The sequence below is a fragment of the Acomys minous genome (assembly GCF_964271855.1).
Source record: "Acomys minous genome assembly, chromosome: 13".
Classification (NCBI taxonomy): Eukaryota; Metazoa; Chordata; class Mammalia; order Rodentia; family Muridae; genus Acomys; species Acomys minous.
In genome coordinates this window covers 111,593,341-111,619,496 of record NC_140495.1, presented here as the reverse complement: position 1 = coordinate 111,619,496, position 26,156 = coordinate 111,593,341, and the positions used below count along the sequence as shown (strand labels likewise).

Genomic DNA, 26,156 nt, shown 5'->3' with positions numbered 1-26,156 from the left:
GGGGTCCTCTCGGTTCTCGGTTCGCTGGGAGGACGTGGCACTCACGCCTCCAGCTCCCGCGAGACCAGGAAGTCCCCTTCCGCCCGCCCGCGCCCCGCTACCTTTACCAACATGGCGGCGCCCCGGTGGCGGCGCGGCCCCGGCCCCGGCGCGCACGCGCAGAGCCGGGGTTATCTGAGGGGACGGCGGGCGAGGCGGCCGACGGACGGAGACGCCTCCTCCGTTCCCAGCCCAGGCGAGGGGGGGCGGGAGCTCGAGCCCAGACTTCCCGTCTGTACAAAGATGGCGGCCGCGCCGGGGCTGTCACTCGGCCGCCGAGCCGGGCGCGGCGCCTGACGAGCGGCGCTGCCACGGGCCGGAGCCCGCCGTCCTGTCCCCGAGTCTCCCCTCCTCCTCCTCCCCCTGCGCGTCCCCGCCGCCGCCTCTCCGGCTTCCCCGGCCCTCGGCCCCGGCGTCATGTCTTGGGCCGCCCGGCCGCCCTTCCTCCCGCCGCGGCATGCCGCGGGGCAGTGTGGGCCGGTGGGGGTGAGAAAAGAGATGCATTGTGGGGTCGCGTCCCGGTGGCGGCGGCGGCGGCCCTGGCTGGATCCCGCGGCGGCGGCGGCGGGGGCGGCCGGAGAGCAGCACGCGCCGGAGCCGGAGCCGGAGCCGGAGCCGGGGGAGGCTGGCCGGGACGGGATGGGCGACCGCGGGCGGGGTGAGTGTCCCGTGGGCCCGGCCGGCGGCGCCCCCTCCCCTGTCCTCCCCTCCCCGCGCCCCCGCCCCCTTGTTTGTAAACACGCGCCCTCTCCGTCCTGAGGCCCTGCGCCCTCCCCCGGGGCGGGGCGCGGCGGGGGAGCTTCCGCCCTCCAGGTGCGGGCGCGCGGGGCCTGCGTGCGCGTTGGCGGGCGGGCGGGCGGGCGTGGGAAGGACACCTTTCCCGTTGGGCTGGAGGACTCAGGGCGTTCGTTCGAAGGCTGAGCTTGCGCGCCGGCAACCGGGTATTATCTTCTGGGCGGCGTCTGCCCCGATTGTTCTAAGTTGGAGGCGAGGGGGCTCGCTGGTCCACCCCCCTTCCCACGTGCTTCTCCCCCACCCCCTCCCCCAGAGGTCAGCCTGGGATGACCCAGTAGCCTCCGGCTGAACTGCCTCCTCTCGCGGCTGAAATTAGGAGTGAAATTGTTGTTTGGCAACTTGGTGTTTTCTGAACTCTGGGGTTGTCGGGTGTGGTGTGGGTCAGGGAGAATTAAAGTGTCGGTTTGGATGATCAAAAGACTCACTTTCTCTTCTTGTCTTTCCTGTCTGTGTGTCTGCCTGTGTGTGCCTGCCTCTCAAGATTCCCGAAGCCCAGACAGCTCCTCCCCGAATCCCCTTTCCCAGGGGATCCCTCCCCCTTCTCCTCCTGGTCCACCTCCCACCCCTTCAGCACCTCCACCTCCAATGCCACCCCCTCCACTGGGCTCGCCCTTCCCAGTCATCAGTTCTTCCATGGGGTCCCCTGGTCTGCCCCCTCCGGCTCCCCCAGGATTCTCCGGGCCTGTCAGCAGTCCTCAGGTGAGAGGTTGTGACCTATTTATTGCCTCTGCTTCATTTACTTGTCCCCACCTTCTGGCCTCCCCCCCCCCCCAGATCTTTGCGTGAACTTCCCCATGACCCACTGACCTTTCTGGTTCTCCAATCCTAGCAGGCCTGTGGTCTCAGAGCTCTTCCTGAAGTGAACGGTCTTTTGGGGCATGCTTCTCAGCCATATTTTGAAAACAAAAATGTTAAGACCAAAGGGAATATTCTTGATGTCCTTTTCAGCTCACAGTGACTCTCTGCCCTTTTGGTTCTGTGTTCCCTCCCAAGACAACGTGTCCTTCAGGGCCACTGTGTTGTACGAGGTCCTTTCTTGGGGTCCTGCTTCAGGGAAGGAAAGCCCCTTCTGTCAGGCTGCGGTCATCACCAGTGCCCCTGGGATGGGTAGCCCAGAGTCCCGGGGGAAACAGTAGGGATGGCTTCCCTGACATCTGAGAGGTCTCCTGTGACTTCCTTATTTCCCCCACCCCAGATTAACTCTACAGTGTCGCTCCCCGGGGGTGGGTCTGGCCCCCCTGAAGACGTGAAGCCGCCTGTCTTAGGGGTCCGGGGCCTGCACTGTCCACCCCCTCCAGGTGGTCCTGGGGCTGGCAAGCGGCTATGTGCAATCTGCGGGGACCGGAGCTCAGGTATGAGCCTCAGCGCAGGTGCAGAGGAAGAAAGCACCTGGGCTGTTTACCACTGCCTACAAGGTTCCCGCGGCTCCTGAGGCTGGCCAGAGCAAGGAGCCCGGGGCACCTCTACATTCCTGTCAGATGCAGGCAGGGGCAGGAGAGGGGCTGGCACAGGGTTTCTGATCACCAAGGACTGAGTTGTCTGTACCTTTTTGGGTGGAACACAGCAAGGGTTTAGACTTTATTCCCCTGTGAGCAGATTGGCAAGGGACTGAATACGAGGTCTCCGTGAAGCTTGCTCACTGCCGCACTCTCCCCTTGTAGGCAAGCACTACGGGGTGTACAGCTGTGAGGGCTGCAAGGGCTTCTTCAAGCGCACCATTCGCAAGGACCTGACCTACTCCTGCCGCGATAACAAGGACTGCACGGTCGACAAGCGGCAGCGGAACAGGTGCCAGTACTGTCGCTATCAGAAGTGCCTGGCCACCGGCATGAAGCGGGAAGGTGAGGTCCTGCCCGTCAGGCCTCAAGCCCCAGGTCTGCCTCCCACCCTGTGGGAGAGCCTGGAGGAGGCACAGCTCTGGGATGGTTCTTTCTCTCCTCCAGGGGGCGAAGTTTGATTTCTCTTTCCTGTCCTCCTCAGCTTGGTCTTTGGTACCTTGCCCTGCTTCGGTCCTGAGTTTCTTTTTTATTTTATTTTATTTTATTTTTGGTTTTTTGGGACAGTTTTTTTGAGACAGGGTTTCTCTGTGTAGCCTTGGCTGTCCTGGGCTCGCTGTGTAGACCAAGCTGACCTCGAACTCACAGCAATTCACCTGCCTCTCTGTCCTGAGTTTCTATCTTAATGGTTGCTCCTGAGGGTTAGCCCTGTGGTGCTGTGGGCTGGCCAGCATGGTTTAGTCTTAGGGTGAGATGACCTGTCGCCCCGATGGGTCTCTGTCCTGTCCACTTCACACAGCCCCTTCCTCTCTCCGAGGCTGTGTCCGTCCTCTGCCCTCCCAGCCCTTCTTGGGATCCGGAGACTCTAACCGGTTAAGCCACAGAATCTCAGACGAGGTCAGGACTTGGTGCCCTCTTCTCTGTTTCTATCTAAACCCAGTTCCTGGAATTCTAGCAGACATTTTAGGGCTTAATGTGGTCTAATCCCTGCTTTAAAGAAGCCGAATCACAGCTTTCCCAGGGCCACACAGCAGCAGGGCGTAGAGCTTGCCGTCAGGCGAGTCTGGGTCCAGTGTGTACGTGGTCTGCACTGCTTGGGCTGAGGAGGCTATTGAGTGTCGTCAGCCTCAGTTCCTTGTCCCTAAACATGGACGCGGGAACCCTCAAGGCCATTAAGACGCTGCAGGGACTGAGTGTGCTGGCATGTATTTTAGCTCATCGTCGGCCCCATTTAAACATAGATTCTCCCCTGGCTCTTTCACGTTCTGTTGTCAGTCGGAACTGTTATTCTGCCTGTTTAGTTACGCCTGTGGTGATGGGGGAGAGAGCGCCCTGTGTGTGCTGGGCAGGCCGTCTCGCGCTGAGAGCCCTTCTGCTTCGAGTGCGTCCTAGCCTTGCATTTCTAGTCACTTCATCTCCCACGGGACACGGCCCTGAGAAGCCCCAGTGAGATTTAGACCCTTCATAGCTGGCTTCTAATTTTGCATTTCTCTCCCCACCCCACAGCGGTACAGGAGGAGCGACAGCGGGGGAAAGACAAAGATGGGGATGCGGATGGGCCTGGGGGAGCCCCTGAGGAGATGCCTGTGGACAGGATCCTGGAGGCAGAGCTTGCTGTGGAGCAGAAGAGTGACCAAGGCGTGGAGGGCCCTGGGGGAACCGGGGGTGGCGGCAGCAGCGTGAGTGATGGGGTTGACCCCTTCTCCCTCAAGATGGGGGTGGGGGAAAAGAGAGTCCAGTGTGCTTGATCTGTCCTCCTCCCTTCCTTCCACCCCCCTCACCTTGCCCTGAACTGAAAGGCCTTCCAATAACCTGAGGCGAGCCAGGTGTAGTGGCACGTGTCTATAATGTCAGCACTTGGGTGGATCTCCATGAGTTCAAGGCCAGCCTGGTCTACATAGCAAGTTCTGGGCCAGTCAGGACTCCGTAGTGAGACCCTGTCTCAGAAAGTCTTATCCTGATGTGGAGTGAAGGCTCCGTCACCACTGCTCCCATTGGACAGTCCCACATCAATGGTTTCCGTGACTGCCATGGGAGAAGCCTGGACTGCGGTGGCGGGTTTAGACGGGGCGTGAAGGTGTAAAGGCGTATCAAAAGCCCCTCTCCAGGCAGGGGCCTTACCCTCTCTCTGCAGCCAAATGACCCAGTGACTAACATCTGCCAGGCAGCTGACAAACAGCTGTTCACGCTGGTTGAGTGGGCCAAGAGGATCCCGCACTTCTCCTCCCTCCCCCTGGACGACCAGGTCATACTGCTGCGGGCAGGTCGGTGACACGTGGCCCTCCTTAGCCTCCTGGCGCTCAGGGAGCGCAGCTGCGGCCTCTGCCCTGCCCCTGTCTTCTTTGTGTTCTGGCTCCCGTGGCTGGTGTTGGTCTGCTGACCCATCGTGCCCTCTGGCCCGCAGGCTGGAATGAGCTCCTCATTGCGTCCTTCTCCCATCGGTCCATTGATGTCCGAGATGGCATCCTCCTGGCCACAGGTCTTCACGTGCACAGAAACTCAGCCCATTCTGCAGGCGTGGGAGCCATCTTTGATCGGTCAGTGGCCCTCGGTCAGGCTGGCCTGTAGCTAGAAGGGGTGGGGCTATAGGCTGGTCCGTGTCCAAGGCTGGCTGAGCTGTGACCTTTGAGTGACCTGCAGGTCCCTCTCCAGGGTGCTGACAGAGCTAGTGTCCAAAATGCGGGACATGAGGATGGACAAGACAGAGCTTGGCTGCCTGCGGGCAATCATTCTATTTAACCCAGGTAAGGGGAGGCCACCCGCCTCGTAGCCCACGGCAGCCTGGGAGCCTTTCTCTTCCAGTGGTCCCCCTCAGTAAGACCCTCCGCCCAGAAAAGCCACTTCACTGATGCCCTCCCTTCTGACCCTGACCCACAAACCCTCAGGGGCATCCTGAGGGCCGCCGTGTGCATGTCTGTCTGCACTGACTTGATTCACCTGTTGCCTCCCTCTTCCTCTTCCTCCTGTGCTATTCCAGACGCCAAGGGACTGTCCAACCCTGCGGAGGTGGAGGTCCTGCGGGAGAAGGTGTATGCGTCCCTGGAGACCTATTGCAAGCAGAAGTACCCTGAGCAGCAGGGCCGGTGAGCAGGGCTTGGGGCTGTGCGCCCCGCGGAGGGCGAGGCCGGGTGTGTCCAGGGCTTGGGCAGTGCTGGCTCACTCTCTCCCGCCCCCACCTCAGGTTTGCCAAGCTGCTGCTCCGGCTTCCTGCCCTGCGCTCCATTGGCCTCAAGTGTCTGGAGCACCTGTTCTTCTTCAAGCTCATTGGCGACACCCCCATTGACACCTTCCTCATGGAGATGCTCGAGGCTCCCCACCAGCTAGCCTGAACCCAGACGCACATGTGTGCTTCTCAGCAGTGGGGAGAACCGTGGAAGAGGACTGGAGCCTGGGTGGGGTGGGAGGGGCCAAGGGCCCAGCCAGAGCCATGGGCGGGGCGAGTGGTGCAGCGCAGGAGGGACTTCCCTAGCCTGCAAGGGATGTGGCAACACTTAATGGGGTTTCCTTGGTCTCCAAGTCAGAGGGAACCCCAGATCCTGTGAGGACTACATGTCTACCTTCAGTGGCCTTGAGTCTCTGAATTTATTGGGGTCACCTACACCATGGTGTGGGTGATTTCTCATCCTGGCCCTACGCCCTTCTCATCCTGCCTCGGAGAATGGAATGGCGCTCCCCCAGAAAGGGGTGTTGTGGGGCAGGCCCCCCAAGTTAATGGTGTGGGAGCAGGGCTCTGACAGCCTTCATCCTCCCAATCTTGTCAGACGGGGCAGGGGGAGGGGCCTGCCTCTGTCTCGTCAGCCCCTGCAGTCAGACTGAAGTGTAAAGGGGTAGTGGACATGGGGGAACCCACTGCTATTTTTAATCCCCTGCGAGGAGGGGCTGAGAGTTAAACTCAAAGAAGTACTGTACATCCCCAGGGTGGCTTAAATGCCAGGGCTGGAGGTGGCTTTGGGCAAGGAGGCCCCTCAGGTGGCCTGTCCCTGGAGCCCTGCTGCTTCGCCTTCCTCATCCCAAGGTGTCTGCGCTGTGACGGGGGTGGCTGCTTTGGGTGGCCCTTCCCTAGTCCTCAGCTCACTGGCCAGGAACAGGGGGACCTGGGGGGGGCAGCCTGTAGAGACGGTGCTGAGCTGCCTGGATTTTACCATGGATATCTTTGGGGGTTCCCTCCCCCTCTTTCACTCGCACATAAAATCGCTTTCCAGTTAAAATACCTGTGTCCTGGACTGAGGTAACTGTATGGGTAGTGGGCACCATGGTGTCTAGGTGAGGGGATATCGGGTGAGAAACCTCGACGTGCTCCCTGGATACTGCCACAGCCCGAGGTTCCCTAGGGCTGCAGAGGCGGTGCAGGGTGGGGGACAAGGCGAGCTTTGTCGGGAGGGGGAGAGGGTGTGCCAGGTCGGGGGCGGGGCTGCTTTTCAAAGGCGCCTTGTTCGAGGGTGCCCTCCCAGCGCCAGCGGGCGGCGGCGTCTAGCTCACTGCAGCTTTCTCCCGGGCTGCGCCGCAGGCTCCGGGCAGACCCGGCACTGTGCCCGCCTTTGGGGGCGCGCTGGTCTCAGCGTTACCCTCCTAGAGCGGCCAGCCGTCCCTGTGTGACCCCCTTTGGCCAGAGCCTTCCAGCAGCATCTCCTGCCCCTCATCACAGTCCTCTGCCCCCTTTCGCTGTGCTCTACCTAGTCCGGTATTTCTTTTTGGCCCATTAGCCAATATTCCCATCTCTGGCCTCCCTCCGCTCTGCAGGCGACCCCACGTCCCCCACCTTTGAGTCGCTATCTATAGCTGGGTCTATAAACACCCCACCCAGGACTGCTCTGTAATTACACGGGGCGGGATGAGGGAGGTAATTATGGAGACCTGATTACGAGTGGGCGTGGGGCGGTCACCCCGTAGGCCCGCCCCTTCTGTCCCACTGTGCCCTGAGTCCCTCCCTGGACTCTGCAGAGGGGCTCTAGGCCCCCAAGGGCGGACCATGGTGTGACGGGACCATAGGATCCTAAGAAGACATGGGGCTAGAGGTGTATTGTGTTCCCTCAAATTCAACCCAAGGGTGCACATGGGTCACTTAATCCCCCCAGAAGGAGGGCCAGCGAATGAGGAAGGCTTCCTGCCCCCACACTCCCCTGCCCAGGTGCAGATGGGGTGGGGTTTCCCCTTGCTAGCTGTGGGCGGGCAGCTAGAGGCGGGGGCTGGACCTGGGGGCGGGGGCAAGCTGGGGTCTCTGAGCTGCCAGGGTGGCCAGGGGCACACAGTAGCGGCCACCGAGGAGCGAGCAGCAGTGACAAGCAAAAAGAGGTGTCCCTGCCACAGCACCTTGCTGTATGGAGCTGGCTGCCGAAAGCTGCTGACATCCCGGGGTCCTGGTTCCGAGGCTCAGCTGGCTTCTGTCTGCTGTCAACACCAGGGCTGTCTGGAGCTCAGACCTGGCCTTCTGAGCCATGGAGCGGTGCAGCCGCTGCCACCGCCTCCTTCTGTTCCTACCTCTGGTGCTGGGGCTGAGCGCTGCCCCAGGATGGGCAGGTAAGAGGAGTCCTCCCTCCCTCCGTGTTGTAGCGTTTGCCCAGAAGGGACCTCTGATGTCTGGAGTAGGAGCCTCTGAGTCTTAAAAGATTTGGGGTGACCAGGGTTTAGGATAAAAGGCATGACACAGGTTCCTTGGAGCCAGTGTAGGACTGTCTTCTCCCTCCTTGAAATGACTGGCAGAGGTCGGGTAGTGCCAACAGCCCAGAGCTTGACTAGGCTGGATTCTCAGGCTTTGCTGATGTCGGAGTTGTGGGTACCAGGGCCGATGGTTAAAGGAAGCGGGGTGACATCTGTAGGTCAGAGCCTAGAAGGCTAGGAAAGAAGGCTACCTCCACTGTCCCATCCTTTTTAGGTCCCCCAACCCCTCCCAGTGCCCTGGATGCTGCCACGCGGCTGGCTCTAGGGAGCAGCGGGGCTGGCTGCCAACAGGACGGCCGCTGGACAGGCCAGGATCAGGTGTCTGAGGCCAGAGCCAAGTCTTTGCATTCCTGCCCCTCCCCTCCCCCTCTGGCCAGCCGGACTCCCCTGGGACCCTGGTGTCCACGGCCAATCTTTCCCTTTTCCCCCCCCTTCAGAAGGGAAAGGCTCCTCAAAAAGAGGATTTGATAACTGGATCTAAGCAGGACTGAAAGCCAGCTCTACTCTCCTGGAATACGTGTGTGTATGTGTTTGTGTGTGTGTGCGCGCGCGTGCAAATCTCCATTATTCATGTTTTCTCTGCTCAGAGAAAATAGGCAGAATGACGGCACAAAGGATATAGATTAGACCAAAGAAAAAACAGAAAAACGGAGCTCATGGTGTTTACAGAGTCTAGGCAGGGGGCTGACCAAGGTAACTGTCTCTTATTTGGGAGCTGACTGGATGGAGGAGGGACTCACTCTAGGGAGATGGGGAACGAAGAATTCCTGAGAACAGAAGACAGGGCATTCGGAGGCTCAGGGCACTAGATGGGGTGCCAGTGGGTCTAAGACAGTGGGGTTAGTATGTGGCTTGAGGTGGGCGGGCCTGTGGGCAATGAGCGTGGGGGGGGGGGGACTGTCCTCCATCGGGCTTTGGTAGAGGGTGGGGGCCTTGAGGTCTCCTTGGCCTGGGGTCTCTGTGAGTCTCTCTGTCTCTGTCTCCCGTACCACGGTCTCTCAAAGCTGCCCTTGTGTGTCAGTGTTTGTGGGGCTGCCACACTTTGGGGCCAGGCTCCTCAGGGGCGGGGGTAGGGGGGGTGGGGAGAAGGTCGCGGTTTCCTCAGCTCCGGGACTCAAAGGGCCTTTTCTCTCCTGCCGGCCCCACCTCATCCACCCCACCAGGCTCTGCTCTCCCAACCGCCCTGGCCTCTGCCCCGCCCCACACCTCTACCGACACTTTGCAAGCACTCTCCGTGGGAGTTCTCCACTGTGGAGACAGTGTGAGAAATGTGTGCTTTAGGGGGGGCCAGGCTTCGCTTTCTAGAGTTTGGGCCCAGGAAACTGAACCCTAAGGCGACCTGGCTGGTGGCCTGCAACTTGAATCTTTGGATTCAGGTGGTGGGGGACGGGGTTCCAGGTGTGGGGGGGCTTGGGCAAGAACTCGATGGCACCTACAGATGTGTGGCGTGGAGCCCTGGACCTGCTCCTGTTCCATGTGGCTGCAGCAGCTTCCCCTTCCCCCCTCCCCAAACCCATTGGCCAAGCCTTGGGGCCCAGGCGTCTGGGCCACCTTGTTCAAGTATCTCCCCCCTTAGCAACAGGCAGAGTTGCCCCTGCCCCCACCTCAACCCTCTGTCTGTAGCCACTGGAAGACCTCTCTTGTACAGCCGCCTCTGCCTCCCTGTGCCCGGGGTGATCGATTGTCCAGATGTTGTTTGTGCTAGAAACCGAGCAGATGCCAGGAAGACGGAGACTGGCAGATAGGGAAAGAGAGGGAGGAGGAGAAGAGGAAAGAGGGAAAGAAAAGGATGAGTGGTGTGAGGGAGCCAGGGAGAGCGGGTGGGAGGGTCCGACAGGTGCAGACAGGAGCCGAGGCAGAGACCGGAGCGGGGAGAGGTGGAGGAAGGAAGGAGGAATCTTAGTTGTGTTCCCAGCTGGGAGGCAGAGCCGGTGAGTTTGAGAAGCAGCTATGAGGGGGCGGGGGGAGGGGAGCAGCGGGGTGAGGGCTGAGAGGGCGTGGCAGACCTGCGTGCCAGCCCGGCTAGCCGCGTTTCCCCTCTGGGTCACTGCTTCCCATCACATAGGTCCTTTCAGGAGAATACGGGAGACCGAGTTGGAGAGCTGGGTGTTTCCTATTCAGACCCTCCCTGGGGCATGTCCTGTCCCCTGACTCTAACCTTGCCTCTCCCAGGTGCACCCTCCGTGGACGTGCTACGAGCCCTGAGGTTCCCCTCCCTTCCTGATGGCGTCCGGAAATCAAAAGGGGCCTGTCCAAATGATGTGGCTTACCGTGTCTCACGACCTGCCCAGCTCAGCGCGCCAACCCGACAGCTCTTCCCAGGTCTGGGCAGTGAGATGGGGAGGTGGTGGCAGGAGGCTTGGGATCTCTCTGTCTCTCACTCTGTCTGTGGATCTCTTTCTCTGGGGTACCAGGAGGCTTTCCCAAAGACTTCTCTCTGCTGACGGTCGTCCGGACCCGCCCTGGCCTTCAGGCTCCCCTCCTCACTCTATACAGTGCCCAGGGAGTCCAACAACTGGGCCTGGAGCTCGGACGCCCTGTCCGCTTCCTGTATGAGGATCAGAGGGGGCAGCCACAAGCTCCAGCTCAGCCGGTCTTCCGAGGCCTCAGCCTAGCAGACGGCAAGTAAGTCAGTTTGTTCTCTGTCCTGCCTGACCCACGTTGTCAGCAGAAAGTGCCTCAGAACTCCCAGTCTCTAAACTGAGGACTCTACTGGCCCTTTGGGGACACTTGGCCAATGCCTGAACTTGTCACTTCTTGACCGGGGTTTGGGTCTCAGAGTCTGTCTGCCGCTCGCACATTGAGAAAGTTACTTGACTTTTTTGAGCCTCAGTTTCTATGTCTGTGAGACAAAGACCATCACATATGACACCCCAACTAGAGAAAGCCTACAGGTGCCTGCACTATATGCACCTGGTCAGCGGGAACTGTTGCCATTCTTTCAAATTTTTAATTTAGTCTGTGTGTGGGCGGGGGGGGGGGGTGCTTTGTCTGCACATATGTCTATGTACTGTGTGTGTGCCCGGTACCCGTAACATGCCAGAAGAGGATGTCAGAACTCCAGAGACTAGAGTTACAGGTGGTTGTGAACCACCCTATGGGTGCTGGGAATTGAACCTAGGTCGTCTGGAAAAGCAGCAAGTGCTTGTAACAACCCTTCAGCCATTTCTCCTGCTTTATCCTTGTAATTTGGCTGTCCTGGACTCACTCTGTAGACCAGGCTGGCCTTGAACTCACAGCGATGCCCTTGCCTCTGCCTCCCAAGTGCTGGGATTAAAGGCCTGCGCCACCACAACCAGCTATCCTTGTAATTATTATTATTATTTTTTTTTTTGGTTTTTCGAGTCAGGGTCTCTCTGTGTAGCCTTGACTGTCCTGGACTTGCTTTGTAGACCAGGCTGGCCTCGAACTCACAGGGATCCGCCTGCCTCTGCCTCCCGAGTGCTGGGATTAAAGGCGTGCACCACCACGCCCGGCTCTTATCCTCGTTAGCATCGTCAACTCCTGCTGGCTGTGTCCCAGCCCTGTTGACCCCTGCTTTCCCTAGTCAGTCACACGAACGAATGTCTCACCCCACGATTAGGTGGCACCGGGTGGCGGTGGCTGTGAAGAGTCAGTCCGTCACCCTCATCGTGGACTGTAAGAAGCGTGTTACCCGGCCCCTTCCCCGGAGTGCGCATCCGGTGCTGGACGCCAACGGCGTGGTGATCTTCGGTGCCCACATCCTAGATGACGAAGTCTTTGAGGTAAGGGCAGCAGCTGGCGGGGAGGGTGAGTCTGGCCCACACTTCCGGCTCCAGCCGTCCATCTTCCTATGCTTAGGCCTTCATTTCTTCCCGTGATTTATTTTATTTTCTTTTTTATTTTTATCTTTTTATTTTTTCCCCATTATTTTTGGTTTCCTTTTCCTGTTTTCAGGGCCGATTTTTCTCAGTGGCCCTCAGGAGGCCCCTCATGTACATATGGCTCATGACGGTTCATTCAGTCATTCATTTGTCCCCTCTTCACCAACTCAGTCGATTCCTTCAGCCGATGGACTTGTTTATTCACCTGCCCAGTCACCCACAGGCCACCCCTCATGCGTGCGTCCACCACCCACTCATCCGCCCACCCAGCTGCACATTCACCCGGACACCTGTCACTTACCTGCCTGACCCGCTACCCAGCCACCTGTGTGTATATTCACCCACTCACCAGCTTCCCCTGCGCGACTCCTCCTCCTCCTTCAAGCCACCCGTCCGTCCATCTACCTGCCCTCTTAAACCTTCCCATCCATCTACCCACTCATCCACTCTTCTACGCACACGGACACACGCAGCAGTCCACACACCCGCATAACCACAGATCCTCCACAGACTGCACTGCTGCTCCTCTGCCCATTCACCAGCCCCCCAGCCAGCAAGCCCTTTGCCCACACATTAACCCATCCTTAGAGCTAGGCAGCAGTGGGTAACCTTTACTCTGTGCCTCTCATTCATTAGCCTGCGAGTCTGCCAGTCCACCCATCCACCCACCCATCTATTCACCCACCCATCCACCCACCCATCTATCCATCCACCCACCCACCCATCCATCCATCCACCCATCCACCCACCCACCCACCCATCTACCCACCCATCCACCCACCCATCCATCCACCCACCCATCCACCCACCCACCCACCCATCCATTCATCCACCCATCCACCCACCCATCCACCCACCCACCCATCCACCCACCCATCCATCCATCTCCACCCACCCACCCATCCACCCATCCACCCATCCACCCACCCACCCATCCATCCACCCACCCACCCATCCACCCACCCACCCACCCACCCACCCATCCACCCATCCACCCATCCACCCACCCATCCACCCACCCATCCACCCATCCATCCACCCACCCACCCATCCACCCACCCATCCACCCATCCACCCACCCACCCATCCACCCATCCACCCACCCACCCATCCACCCATCCATCCACCCACCTACCCATCCACCCATCCATCCACCCATCCACCCATCCACCCACCCATCCATCTACCCATCCATCCACCCACCCACCCATCCACCCACCCATCCACCCACCCATCCACCCATCCACCCACCCATCCATCTACCCACCTATCCACCCACCCATCCATCCATCCATCCACCCATCCACCCACCCATCCACCCATCCACCCACCCACCCATCCACCCACCCATCCATCCATCTCCACCCACCCACCCATCCACCCATCCACCCATCCACCCACCCACCCATCCATCCACCCACCCACCCATCCACCCACCCACCCACCCACCCACCCATCCACCCATCCACCCATCCACCCACCCATCCACCCACCCACCCACCCACCCACCCATCCACCCATCCACCCATCCACCCACCCATCCACCCACCCACCCACCCATCCATCCACCCACCCACCCATCCACCCACCCATCCACCCACCCATCCACCCATCCACCCACCCACCCATCCACCCATCCACCCACCCACCCATCCACCCATCCATCCACCCACCTACCCATCCACCCATCCATCCACCCATCCACCCATCCACCCACCCATCCATCTACCCATCCATCCACCCACCCACCCATCCACCCACCCATCCACCCACCCATCCACCCACCCATCCATCTACCCACCTATCCACCCACCCATCCATCCATCCATCCACCCATCCACCCACCCATCCACCCATCCACCCACCCATCCATCCATCCACCCATCCACCCACCCACCCATCCACCCATCCACCCACCCAGCCACCCATCCACCCACTCATCCACTCATCCACCCACCCACCCATCCACCCACCCACCCATCCACCCACCCACCCACCCACCCACCCATCCATCCACCCACCCACCCACCCACCCATCCACCCATCCACCCATTCGTCCACCCACCCAGCTGCACATTCACCCAGATGCCCCCGAGCTACCTCTGGATGCATGCATTGTCTTACCTGCTCGCCCATTGACTTGCCGGACCATCTGCCAGGTCACCTTGGCCTAGACTGTTCCCTCTGCCTCTGAGTTCCTCTGTCCATCTTACATCTTTTTCCCTACCTCATGTCCTTGCAGGGTGATGTTCAGGAGCTCGTAATTGTCCCAGGCGTCCAAGCTGCCTATCAATCTTGTGGACAGAAGGATCTGGAGTGTGAGAAGGCACAGGGCGATGGACCTCAGATTCAGAAGCCTCACAGAGCCCAGAGATCTCCAAAGAAGCAGCCAGCAAGACTTCATAAGCCACAGAGCCAGGAGCCCCAGCGGCAGGTGAGGGAGTCGGGCAAACTGAAACCGCAGTGTCATGGGGTGGACACTGGGCTTCTCCAGGGCAGTTCCCACAGCGTTCCATGCTGCTCCATCCCATCCTTTCCTCAGTTCCCAGTCATAACTCCCTCCTCCCAGTCATCATCCTTTTTATTTTCATTTAAAAATAAAAAGAGTCATTATGGAGAAGGCCTGGCGGGAGCCGCGTGCCGCCATGTGGTATCTTCTGCCTGTCTGCCCCGGGCTTCCCATCGCTTTCTTGAATTAAGAGATTGGGAGTCAGTAGGGAGCAGGGGAGCCCCAGGAGGAGGGGGCAGGAGAATGAAGCTGAGGTGTGGTACCCAGCGGGAGTGGTAGGGAGGGCCTAGGGGTAGAGGGGGTGGCAAAGGTGGGCGGTCTGTGGAGGTCTGTGGAGGTCTCTGGCTCACCAGGTGGGAGGGAAGCGGGTTGAAAACCTGGGCTGGGGGACCTGGGTGTCGGGGTGACAGATGTGTCCTTGGGACAGTCTGGAGACAGGAGGCTCAATCTCTTAATCATGTCTGCTTCTATCCACATGGGGAACCCACCCCCTCTTTTCTCACCCCGCCCACTCTCTCCTTCCTCACTGCCCACCTTTCCGTTCTCAACTTCACACCTGTTTCCCACCCCCCACACACTGTCTCCTTCTGCCCTCCTTCCTGAACCTCCCGCCTTCAATTCTCCCGTTGCTGCCCTGCCCCGGCTGTCCCCCTCCCTGCTCCCAGCCCACTGAGCCTCTCTACTATGACTACGAGCCCCCCTATTACGATGTGATGACTACAGGGACGGCCCCTTACTATCAGGTAACCTGAGGGCCCCTCCTCCTCTGCCTTTTCTCCCATCACTGTCTCCTGTGTTAAGCCCCCATCACACCCTAATTTCTGGGAGAGACACTAGACTATGGAGGTTCACTTGCTCACTGCCTGCCCCCTATTTCTCCACTGCAGCGTCCTCAAAGCTCCAACCGCAGGGTTCCCCCTTCCCCTAGGAGGCGTCGGACCCCTCCCCGAAAGTCTAACCCTCCTGCCAAGAGGTCAGCAGCCAGGCAGGCGCCCCTCTCACCAGCCGGGAGACCCTCTCCAGCTGGAGGCTCTGGCAAAGCCCTCCACCAGCCTCCCCCCTCCCGACACCCAGCTCGACGGGCAGCTTCCCCCACTGCCCGGGCCCCCCCCAGGACCAGAGGCAGCGGTTATCGGCAGGTAGAGCGGGGCATCTAGATCTTTGCCCCCAACTTATAGACACGGGAGACTGACTCTCCTTAAACTGTCTTCCTCAAAGGGGCCGCAAGATCTGAGATCTCCCCACCCCTCATCCCAGATCCTGGTGGGGATAGGTCGCAGCTTTGCTTTCTTTCCTGCTAAACTCTCATGGCCACCCCTACTCCTTTCCTCCTCCCCTTGGGGCTAGTACCCCACTCCAGGTGAAGAGGAAGGCGCCCTGGAGCCCAGCCCCTTGCCATTCCTTGCAGAGGTAACTTCGCCCCCAGCCTCATCCCAGCCGAGCCCCCACCCTCACAGCATCTCGACGAGCCACCCCTCCCTGGCTGGAGGGCTCTTTGTATACCCACTTAAGCCTCTTCTGGTCACTCCGGACCTGCCACCTGCTTGTCTAAATGTGGCCGTTTCTTCTGGTGTCACTGCCTCCTCACTGTATTTTGACTAGAGTGGAGTCTCCGTGTTGCGTTCAGTGGGCTTCTTTCTGTGCCATGATGCCATTCTCAGACCCGCACTCTGTCCGACCAACGCTCTCTCTTTTTTCTTCTCTCTCTGTCTTTGGTCTTGGATTCTTCACCATCATTACTGTCCTGCGTCCAGCCCTCCGGCCACCCTCCCTGTCCTCCACTGTTTCCCCCGACCACAGTCACTCCTTCCCATTCAGCCCCTCCCCTCCCCACTTGAGGGAGGAAACTTCAGTTCCAGTCACCCTCAGATCCTTTGGGCTAGAAGTCATCAAACCCTGGGGTCCAGAGGACATCTCCTCTTAGGCCTAATACCCTCATCTACCCCTTCTCCCTCCCTGTCCTTGGGAAGGAACAGACAGATCTTCAGGTCCCCCCAACAGCTGACAGTTTCCAGGCAGAGGAATATGGGGAGGGTGGCACAGACCCCCCAGCAGGGTTCTACGATTACACCTATGGCTATGGGGATGATTATCGTGAGGAGACCGAGCTTGGCCCTGCCCTCTCTGCGGAGACAGCTCACTCAGGAGCCGTAAGTGAAAGCAGCTCCTATTCCATCCTTTGCCATCGGGGGGCGCTACGTGGATTGCTTCCTGTTTGATCCTTGTTGGCTGTGAGCTACTTCCTGTTTGATCCTTGTTGGCTGTAAGCTACTTCCTGTTTGATCCTTGTTGGCTGTGAGCTACTTCCTGTTTGATCCTTGTTGGCTGTGAGCTACTTCCTGTTTGATCCTTGTTGGCTATGAGCTACTTCCTGTTTGATCCTTGTTGACTGTGAGCTACTTCCTGTTGGTTTGTCACATTCTCTTCACATGAGATGTCTGTGTTGCTTGAGAAGATAACTTCCTATTTTTTCCTGCCAAATGTCTTACCCCGTTGCCTTCCTGTAATGTAGATCCTCTGTTTGTGGCAACCATGGCAACTTCCTTTTTTTTTTGGCTACGTTATAAAAATGCTCGTCAATAAGTAACTGCTTCGTGTCCAGTTTCTGTCTGACCCCCTTGCCGCCTCTTGCTCAAAACAACCTTATGTCCATGTGGATGCCAAAGTTTCTAACTTTCTGTGTCACATTTTCTAGCCACATCTGATCTGCCTTTCCCCATCTTCTTAGCCTTGATGTTCCTCTTGGCGACTGTGTGAGCCTGGGCTAAAAGGGATTGTTTGTGTTAGGGTTTTCTTCCTGTCTTGTGGAAATTTTCTTTGACAATAAGACACTTCCTGGGTACCTCAGATTATCAAAATCATAAGAACGTCCATTGTGGACCTAGATATTTATCATGGCTGTTTCTGTGTGTCCCAGCCTTGATGTTGTGTTTTTTTTTTCTGAATCTTGCCTTTTATCCTCTTAATTCTTTTTGTGAGAGTCACTCTCTGTTTGTTTTGTGAACTTCTTTTCTCTCTTGGCCATGGTAGCCATGTTGTTTTTGAAGGTCCACTTCCTGGATTCTTTTTTTCTCGAGCGTTTCCTGTCTCTCTAACCACTTCCTGTTTGTTCGGTGTGTTTTCTAGCCATCCTGGCCATGTTTAATTTTTCTTGGCTCTGGCGTCAGTCTTGCTTCCAAGTGGGTGTCCCTTCGTTTCATCTCCTCAGTCACTTCCCAGGTTTTCAAACGTCCCTCTGTTGGCCGCCTTCCCCTTGGCTCCACTTTGTGCTTTGCAGTCATGGCTGCCCCCTTGCTGCTGCTGCCTAGCTCTGTACTCTGCGTGTCTGATGCTGCCACCCTTGCTGCCTTTGCCTTGTGCTTGAGCTGGGGACTGATCGTGCTGAACAGGCCAAGATGGAGGTGGAGGGGGGAGTCTCAGGGGCTTTGTTGAGGGGGGGGGTTGGGGTGGCGATAAATGGTCCTCACCCTCTGTCACTGTCTTTGGTCTGGCCTAGAGCTTGGGGTGGGATCTGGGGGGGGGGAGAGTGGGAGGGAGGGACCGGTGGACTTAGAGCTAGATGGGGCAGGGGAGGGAGGAGAGGCGCAGCATCCTTGCTGGGAAGGGAGCTAGGGAATTGTGCCAGTTACTTCTGAGTAAGTTTAGGTGACTGACCCCAGTTGCTGTATTTTTCCAGAATCCAGTTGAGAGGCCAGAATTTGAGATATCAGTGGCAACAACTTTCTTAATCTCCTTGATGCCTGTGTTTTGCCTGTACACACACACACACACACACACACACACACACACACACACACGGTGCCTGTGGAGGTCAGATCACACTGTCACATCCTCTAGAACTGGAGTTACAGATGGTGTGAGCCACCGTGTGGCTGCTGGGAACCAAACCCAGGTCCTCTGCCAGAACAAGGGCTCTTAACCGCTGAGCCAACCCCCGATCCCCGCTGGGCAGTTTTAACCTGTGAACCCCTTACAACTAGAAATTGGAACTAGAAACGAGCGTGGTGGTGGCGCTTACAGGTCTAACACATGGGAGGTAAGGCAGCCTGGGGTACACAGCGAGTGTCTCAAAACAAACAGCAGCAAGCCACAGATGAACGGCTGTCCGTTAGAGCTTGTGTCTCTTAATTCTCTGGAGAAAACCCCACGGCTTTTAAAATCAGACTCTCGCCTGGCTCCCTGCCTTACCCCTGCCCCCAAGAAATACGCGTACCCACTACTCGGCAGTAGGGCGAGGATGGGGGTTATCTAGGGATCCCTGGGGTCAGAAGGGACCTCTGTGACAGGGCAGGGTCCCCCAGAAGAGGAGTACTGAGGTTTGGAATCCTGAATGGGGAAAGTGGCTCTCAGGGTGGCAGTGTGTATGTGCGTGCGTGCTTGGGTGGCCCAGGGACCTGGCTTGCAGTTCGGAGGTGATCCTGTGAGTGAGGGCTGGAGTTCGGATGGGGCAGCCCTGTTGTCCTGGCTGTTCACGGGCCCCACTGGGGGTTACATGTATGTCTCCCTCAGGTTGCTCATGGACCCCGGGGGCTAAAGGGGGAGAAGGGGGAGCCTGCAGTGCTGGAGCCTGTAAGTCGCACTGGTCACAGGGCTGAGGGAGGCGCAAGGGAGGAGGAAGTAATAAGGTAGGCCTCTGACTTTGGATGTCTGACCCACAGGGTATGTTCGTAGAGGGACCCCCTGGCCCAGAAGGCCCTGCGGTGAGTGTATCATGTTAGCAGCTCCTGCAGGTGCTTTTGGGCCTGGCCTGGGTGTGTCCAGGTCTCCTCTACTCTGCAGAGTTCTTCAGTCCAAGTTCCCAGTTCCCAAAACTGCTGCGGTAGAGACCACTCCTCGGCCACGTGCCTCCTCTGCCTGATGTGCACCCCAGCCATGTGCCCCCTTCTGTCTGATGTGCACCCCAGTCACATGCCCCCCTCTGTCTGATGTGTACCCCTAAGCCACATGCCCCCTCTGATGTGTACCCCTAAGCCACATGCTCCCTCTGTCTGATGTGCACCCCAGCCATGTGCCCCCTCTGTCTGATGTGCACCCAGCCACATGCCCCCTTCTGTCTGATGTGCACCCCTAAGCTACATGCCCCCTCTGTCTGATGTGTACCCCTAAGCTACATGCCCCCTCTGTCTAATGTGCACCCCTAAGCCACATGCCCCTTCTGTCTGATGTGTACCCCAGCCACATGCCCCCTGTCTGATGTGCACCCCTAAGCCACATGCCCCTTCTGTCTGATGTGTACCCCTAAGCCACATGCCCCCTTCTGTCTGATGTGCACCCCAGTCACATGCCCCCTTCTGTCTGATGTGTGCCCCTAAGCCACATGCCCCTTCTGTCTGATGTGCACCCCAGCCACATGCCCCCTGTCTGATGTGCACCCCTAAGCTACATGCCCCCTCTGTCTAATGTGCACCCCTAAGCCACATGCCCCCCTCTGTCTGATGTGCACCCCAGCCACATGCCCCCCTCTGTCTGATGTGCACCCCTAAGCCACATGCCCCCCTCTGTCTGATGTGCACCCAGCCACATGCCCCCTTCTGTCTGATGTGCACCCCAGCCACATGCCCCCTGTCTGATGTGCACCCCTAAGCCACATGTCCCCTGTCTGATGTGCACCCCTAAGCCACATGCCCCCTTCTGTCTGATGTGCACCACAGCCACATGCCCCCTGTCTGATGTGCACCCCTAAGCCACATGCCCCCTTCTGTCTGATGTGCACCCCAGCCACATGCCCCCTGTCTGATTGTATCCCAAGCCACATGCCCCCTTCTGTCTGATGTGCACCCCAGCCACATGCCCCCTCTGTCTGTTGTCCACAACTGACTTTCCTTCTTTTGTCCCTCAGGGGTTAGCTGGACCCCCTGGTATCCAGGGGAACCCAGGCCCAGTTGGAGACCCCGGGGAGAGGGTAAGTGAATGTTCTTGGTGGGGCAGGGGTTGCAGAGGATCCATTTGTATCCCGTGGACGCTGTGTGCAGTAATCCCTTACCAGCTGGCCAAGGACTTAATTGTGCTCCCGTAACTAGAGTGTGGGAGCGCGCTCTGGTCAGAGAGGACAGTAACCGCTCTCTCCCTACATTTTTCTTCACAAGGAAGAGCATTCAGGAGAGATCTAGGCATGTCTATATTTGTTCTATAGGGAAGGATTTCAAAACCATTTCACACCCCTAACATGCTCCTGGCTCCTTTTCTCTTATTCTTTCCCGCTCAGGGCCCCCCTGGCCGGGCAGGGCTCCCTGGATCAGATGGACCCCCTGGTCCTCCTGGCACGTCCCTGATGCTCCCGGTGAGTTCTCTTCTGGGCTGCGAGACAGGTTGGGGTGAGGCTGTGGTCCCACCGAGAACTAACCCAGAAGGCTGTGGGGGGAAACGGACATGGTGGGGCCTGAAATCTCAGCACACGGCATCAGCTGAAGCCGTTGGTGATTTGGGGGTGGGAAGAGGAGAGCCTCAAGACCTGGAACCGAACGTGGACCATCTAAAACAGGGCAGGAAGATCTCATCTCTTAGGAGGCGGAGAACCAAGGGAGAGCGAGCCTTGAAGGCTACAGTGGGAAGGAGGGTGGAGGGGCAAGAGTGCCTATCCAGAGCCAGGGGCACAGCTGAGAGTTGGGTGGCGTCCCTGTCCTGACGGGTGCTTGGCCTTCCTGGAGGGGAACGCTATCCTCTGTTGTCCCTCAGTTCCGGTTTGGCAGTAGTGGGGGTGACAAGGGCCCCGTGGTGGCAGCCCAGGAGGCCCAGGCCCAGGCGATCCTGCAGCAGGCTCGGGTGAGCAGGGCTGGGGGAGACAGGGTGGTTCTGGTAGAGGGAGGTGCATGTGGGGTGGGGGGAGACGCTTGTGAGGGCCACCAGGGGGGACTGGTGTGAAAGGAGGGCCGGAAGGCTGAGAGACGGAGAGCAAAGCTCACGGGTGAAGATGGATAGAGGAAGGGCAAATCTGGGGGTGTGCTGGGGCTCTCACTTTCCTCTCGTGTCTTCTGTCCCTCTTGCTCTTCTAGCTAGCCCTCCGTGGGCCTCCCGGCCCCATGGGATACACAGGCCGCCCTGGACCACTGGTGAGTGAATTGGATGTTAACATGGCGTTTCTTTATCTGTAGATAGTTTTGTGAGGGAACCGGGTTGAGAGCTGTTTTGATTCTTCAGTGGTGGTGGTGGGATTGTGGCTTTTCATGTCACCATCTTCTCTCTCACAGGGTCAGCCTGGGAGCCCGGGCTTGAAGGGAGAATCTGGAGACCTGGGCCCACAGGTGACAACCCCCACATCTGATTTGCAGCCCAGTGTTCCTCCTCTATGCCCGTTAACCGTGCCTGTCTCTCTCCTTGCTAGGGCCCCAGAGGACCTCAGGGCCTCACAGGCCCTCCTGGCAAAGCTGGGCGAAGGGTGAGTCCTCCAGGGACGGGGATGGAGCTTGGAGCATAGAGGACCGTGTCCCCATTTGCTCTCACACATGCTTTGCACCCCCAGGGCCGAGCGGGTGCTGACGGAGCCCGTGGGATGCCGGGAGAACCTGGCGTGAAGGTACTGTGCTTGCCCTCCCGTGACTCCTGTAGCTGCCTCACCTGCTCCGGCGGGGCTCTCCAGTTTCTCATGGTCAGAGTAGGAAGGGCTTGGGTGGGAGAGGGCTGGACCCTCAGTTTGGTTTCCCCCCTTCCTCCTAGGGTGACCGAGGTTTTGATGGACTTCCAGGGCTACCTGGCGAGAAGGGACACAGGGTGAGTGTGATGGGGCTGGCTGACGTGATGGGGACCGACCTGTAGAGGGGGAGTAGGGACCTCAGAGTAAGTCAAGGAGGCTGGCAGCTCAGCAGCCTAGCGAAGGGAGCAGTATCTGCCTTATGAGGGGATCAGGGGCCCCTCTTCACTGTTGCTCCCTTTTCCAGGGTGATACGGGTGCCCAGGGCCTTCCTGGGCCACCTGGCGAGGATGGAGAGCGGGTAAGTGATGTGGTCAGGGAGGAGACTGGACCAAGAGAAAAGTCTAGAAGGCAAGGTTGATCCAATATGCTTTCCTTCTCCAGGGCGATGATGGAGAGATTGGGCCCCGGGGGCTGCCAGGAGAGTCGGTGAGTGAGGGGCAGGGAAGCCGCGGGGAGCAGGGGTGCTCTGGGGAAGCCGTGGGGAGCAGGGGTGCCCTGGGGAAGCCGCGGGGAGCAGGGGTGCCCTGGGGAAGCCGCGGGGAGCAGGGGTGCCCTGGGGAAGCCGCGGGGAGCAGGGGTGCCCTGGGGAAGCCGCGGGGAGCAGGGGTGCCCTGGGGAAGCCGCGGGGAGCAGGGGTGCCCTGGGGAAGCCGCGGGGAGCAGGGGTGCCCTGGGGAAGCCGCGGGGAGCAGGGGTGCCCTGGGGAAGCCGCGGGGAGCAGGGGTGCCCTGGGGAAGCCGCGGGGAGCAGGGGTGCCCTGGGGAAGCCGCGGGGAGCAGGGGTGCCCTGGGGAAGCCGCGGGGAGCAGGGGTGCCCTGGGGAAGCTGTGGGGAGCAGGGGTGCTCTGGGGAAGCCCTGGGGAGCAGGGGTGCCCTGGGGAAGCCGCGGGGAGCAGGGGTGCTCTGGGGAAGCCGCGGGGAGCAGGGGTGCTCTGGGGAAGCCGCGGGGAGCAGCGGGCACACTAGGGAGTGCTTTTCCTGTCACCCACTCATGCTGTCCCCTCAACACTGAATACAGGGCCCCCGAGGACTTCTTGGCCCCAAAGGTCCACCTGGCCTTCCTGGGCCCCCGGTAAGTGACACCCCAGCTTCTAGCCCAACGTTACCCCTGACCTCTCCTATTCCCACCTTTCCTAGCTACTTCCTTTCTTCCTCCCCTACCCATGGGCTTTTCCACTCCTGGATCCCACTCATTTCTGCTCTAGCTTTCCCCCAGGAAACACTTGGTAGGCCACATGGTGCAGGGCTCTGACTGTAGCCAAGAAAAACAAAAGCCCTCAGGCCCTCAGGCCCACGCCCTGCCCATCTGTCCTGGCCGTGCAGCCCTTGGGTTCACATGAATGCATGGTCTGGTGGGGCAACCGCTGTCCACCCTCTAGGATGACCAGACTTCCCAGAACCACAGGGCTCTGGCCTGGCCCCAGCTTCCAGCATGCTAACCCCACCTTGTGTTTCAGGGAGTCCGAGGCATGGATGGTCCCCATGGCCCCAAAGGGAGCTTGGTGAGTGATTGGCACCAAGGCCCCGCTCCTTTCCCTGCAAGTGCCCTATCAGGCCTTGTTCAACGCCATTTTGAACCCCTTCTTGTTTCCTGCCCCTGTCCTGTTGGCTGGCCTTGAAGATTTTGTACTATCTGTTCTGTCACCATCTTCTGACCCCTGCCTGGGCCTGGCCTGGCCCTCTCTGGCTGCTTGTTTCTAGGGACCTCAAGGAGAGCCAGGGCCTCCAGGACAACAGGGCACTCCTGGGACCCAGGTGAATGGTCCTGCCTCCCCCTCCGCCCAGCCTTAGTGACTGACTGCCACGGAGGCCTCACCCGGGTCACACTCGGGGCCTCTCTCGCTCCTGAACTTAGTGGGGATGTAGAGAGTGGCTCAGCCCGGGGCTCCCATGACTCCCCTCTCCCCACATGCAGGGCCTCCCCGGACCTCAGGGCGCCATCGGTCCCCATGGAGAGAAGGTGGGTGACTGATTCTCAGGGCATTGGGTTCTAGCGCTGGGCGAGGAGCGTTCCCCTCTCTCCTGGGACTTTAGCTGTGAAGCTCTAGTGACCATGACCTTCCTTACCATCCTGCAGGGCCCTCGAGGGAAACCAGGGCTCCCCGGCATGCCTGGGTCAGATGGGCTCCCGGTGAGTGCCCCTCAGCTCTACGCTCCCCAGCGTGCCACCTGCAAGCTCCTTGGTGGCCGTCCAGTCCCGTACAGTGTGTGCCCTTTGCTGGAGCTCACTCCTGGTGGCCACCTGTGGTTCTGGTGTTGTTAGCTCACAGGGCAGTCTGGGTGGAAGAGGAGCAAGGGCTTCTGGGAAGTTGACACAGCCAGCAGCTACATTCCCCACCTCTCCTTGCAGGGTCACCCAGGGAAAGAAGGTCCCCCTGGAACCAAAGGGAACCAGGTGAGACCCCCCATTCTTCCTCTTACCCTCAGGGCGGCTTCAAACTGGGGGGTGGGGCTGACAGTCCCTGGTCTTCCTGGTCATCCTTCCCTCTGCTCTGGTAATGTCCTAAGCCCTGTGACCTGGTGTGGTTGCTGTGTTCTGGTCCCCCGCCCCTGAGGCCCTGCTTATGTGCCTCTCTTTCCTCTTCCAGGGTCCCTCTGGACCACAGGGTCCTTTAGGATACCCAGGCCCGCGAGGTGTCAAGGTAACTGATTGCCAGGGAAAGAGAGGGGGAGATGAGTACTCTAGCCTAGGGGTCACTCTCTCGCTCCCCCCTCTATTCTAGGGTGTGGACGGAATTCGGGGCCTGAAGGGCCACAAGGGTGAAAAGGTAAGCCTTGTGCTCTTGGCCTTCACACACCTGGGCACCCCCCTCCCTCAGTGCTCCACCTGCCCTCCTCTCTCCCAGTGCTCCACCTGCCCTCCTCTCTCCTAGTGCTCCAGCTGCCCTCCTCTCTCTCTCTCTTAGTGCTCCAGCTGCCCTCTCAGTGTTCCACCTGCCCTCCTCTCAGTGCTCCACCTGCCTTCTTAGTGCTCTACCTGCTCTCCTCTCTCAGTGCTCCACTTGCCCTCCTCTCTCTCAGTGCTCCACCTGCCCTCCTCTCTCACAGTGCTCCACCTGCCCTCCTCTCAGTGCTCCACCTGCCCTATCATTTCTGAAACCCACCCTTTACCTGGATTCCCTGATCCCTCACTCAACTCCCCCAACCCTTTACCCTCTCACCTCTGTCTTTCTCAGGGCGAGGATGGCTTTCCTGGGTTCAAAGGTGACATAGGTGTGAAAGGAGACAGGGTGAGCAGAAGTTCCTCCCTACCCGATCCCCCAAACCCTGTCCTACTGATCTTCCATTTTGAGTGCTCCCTTGAAGTGGAAAGTTTTTTTCCCTCCATTGCTGTGCCCACTGTAGAGCTGGGTCCCAGTGCGATGGCCACTACACAGTCGGCCACGCTGGTCCCTCCAGGCACCATCTCTCTGCCTGTGGGAACTGCTGTCCTGCGCCACCTGCTCAGGCACCTGCCCACCCCTCCCAGCCTTGGTGGTGCCTGTCTCTCCAGTGGGGACCTACACCCCTCTCTGTCCCCACCACTCACCTCCCTGCTGTTCTCTCAGGGCGAGGTTGGAGTCCCTGGCTCCCGGGGAGAAGATGGGCCTGAGGGGCCGAAAGGACGCACGGGGCCTACTGGAGACCCTGGACCCACTGGGCTCACGGGCGAGAAGGTGATGGGGATGAGGAAGACGGGGGTTAGCGGCTTGGTCTTTGGGGCAGGCTGGACATTGGGTGCCAAGTGGAAGTCAGTGACCGATCCGAGATGCCTATTAACTGGTTATGCCTCTCTGTACATGGCGTATGCTGGGCATACGGCTTGAGGTGGGTGCGTAAGAAGTCAAGGGAAAGCCAGGTGCTGTGGCGCATGCCTGTAATCCTAGCATTGGGACGCAGAGGCAGGCAGATCGCTGTGAGTTCGAGGCCAGCCTGGTCTACAAAGCGAGTCCAGGACAGCCAAGGCTACACAGAGAAACCCTGTCCCAAAAAACAAAAAACAAAACAAAACAACAACAACAAAAAAATAAACAAAGAAAAGTCAAGGGAAAATCCTTGGTATGGCGGACACAGGGAGGACATGGGGTGCAAGTTGGGGTGAGAGTGTGGAAACGGGGAGGAGGAGGAGGGAGGCCTGTGGCCTCGTCCCCCATGAAAGTCCTGCTTCACAGATGAAGCTTTCTGCAGGTGGCCGTCAGGAAGGGCA

The 26,156-nt window shown here is 59.1% G+C and overlaps 2 protein-coding genes across 13 annotated transcripts in view; both read left to right on the top strand.

Annotated features, from left to right (window-relative positions):
- The first annotated feature begins 307 nt into the window (after nt 1–307).
- Nucleotides 308–6,538, top strand: RXRB (retinoid X receptor beta). 3 transcript variants are annotated; one of them, XM_084754767.1, is made up of 10 exons: nt 308–697; nt 1,316–1,533; nt 2,030–2,186; nt 2,496–2,675; nt 3,837–4,009; nt 4,465–4,594; nt 4,735–4,867; nt 4,983–5,074; nt 5,308–5,413; nt 5,512–6,538. In XM_084754767.1, exons 1-10 carry the CDS (start codon nt 457–459, stop codon nt 5,657–5,659), a joined length of 1,578 nt encoding a protein of 525 aa, XP_084610893.1. In that variant the 5' UTR covers nt 308–456; the 3' UTR covers nt 5,660–6,538. The 3 variants fall into 3 exon arrangements, with proteins under 3 accessions (XP_084610893.1, XP_084610892.1, XP_084610894.1); XM_084754766.1 differs by having other exon boundaries at nt 4,971–5,074; XM_084754768.1 differs by lacking the exon at nt 308–697 and adding an exon at nt 736–980 and having other exon boundaries at nt 4,971–5,074.
- A 792-nt stretch (nt 6,539–7,330) lies between these two features.
- Nucleotides 7,331–26,156, top strand: part of COL11A2 (collagen type XI alpha 2 chain) — a 30,998-nt gene continuing 12,172 nt past the window's right edge. The window contains exons 1-32 of one of the 10 annotated variants that reach the window (XM_084754753.1): nt 7,331–7,458; nt 7,732–7,847; nt 10,161–10,310; nt 10,403–10,613; nt 11,572–11,734; nt 14,076–14,267; nt 15,008–15,085; nt 15,230–15,481; nt 15,690–15,752; nt 16,313–16,492; nt 18,852–18,911; nt 19,001–19,042; nt 20,182–20,244; nt 20,548–20,622; nt 21,018–21,104; nt 21,335–21,391; nt 21,530–21,583; nt 21,664–21,717; nt 21,802–21,855; nt 21,996–22,049; nt 22,217–22,270; nt 22,354–22,398; nt 22,989–23,042; nt 23,428–23,472; nt 23,672–23,725; nt 23,886–23,930; nt 24,048–24,101; nt 24,321–24,365; nt 24,559–24,612; nt 24,694–24,738; nt 25,147–25,200; nt 25,519–25,626. In XM_084754753.1, the coding sequence (XP_084610879.1) occupies nt 7,766–7,847; nt 10,161–10,310; nt 10,403–10,613; nt 11,572–11,734; nt 14,076–14,267; nt 15,008–15,085; nt 15,230–15,481; nt 15,690–15,752; nt 16,313–16,492; nt 18,852–18,911; nt 19,001–19,042; nt 20,182–20,244; nt 20,548–20,622; nt 21,018–21,104; nt 21,335–21,391; nt 21,530–21,583; nt 21,664–21,717; nt 21,802–21,855; nt 21,996–22,049; nt 22,217–22,270; nt 22,354–22,398; nt 22,989–23,042; nt 23,428–23,472; nt 23,672–23,725; nt 23,886–23,930; nt 24,048–24,101; nt 24,321–24,365; nt 24,559–24,612; nt 24,694–24,738; nt 25,147–25,200; nt 25,519–25,626 (2,628 nt within the window). In that variant the 5' untranslated portion in view covers nt 7,331–7,458; nt 7,732–7,765. Of the gene's footprint in view, nt 7,459–7,544; nt 7,848–10,160; nt 10,311–10,402; nt 10,614–11,571; nt 11,735–14,075; nt 14,268–15,007; nt 15,086–15,229; nt 15,482–15,689; nt 15,753–16,312; nt 16,493–18,851; nt 18,912–19,000; nt 19,043–20,181; nt 20,245–20,547; nt 20,623–21,017; nt 21,105–21,334; nt 21,392–21,529; nt 21,584–21,663; nt 21,718–21,801; nt 21,856–21,995; nt 22,050–22,216; nt 22,271–22,353; nt 22,399–22,988; nt 23,043–23,427; nt 23,473–23,671; nt 23,726–23,885; nt 23,931–24,047; nt 24,102–24,320; nt 24,366–24,558; nt 24,613–24,693; nt 24,739–25,146; nt 25,201–25,518; nt 25,627–26,156 lie in introns of those variants that run through there. The other 9 variants (XM_084754754.1, XM_084754751.1, XM_084754755.1 and 6 more) reach the window with 9 other exon arrangements.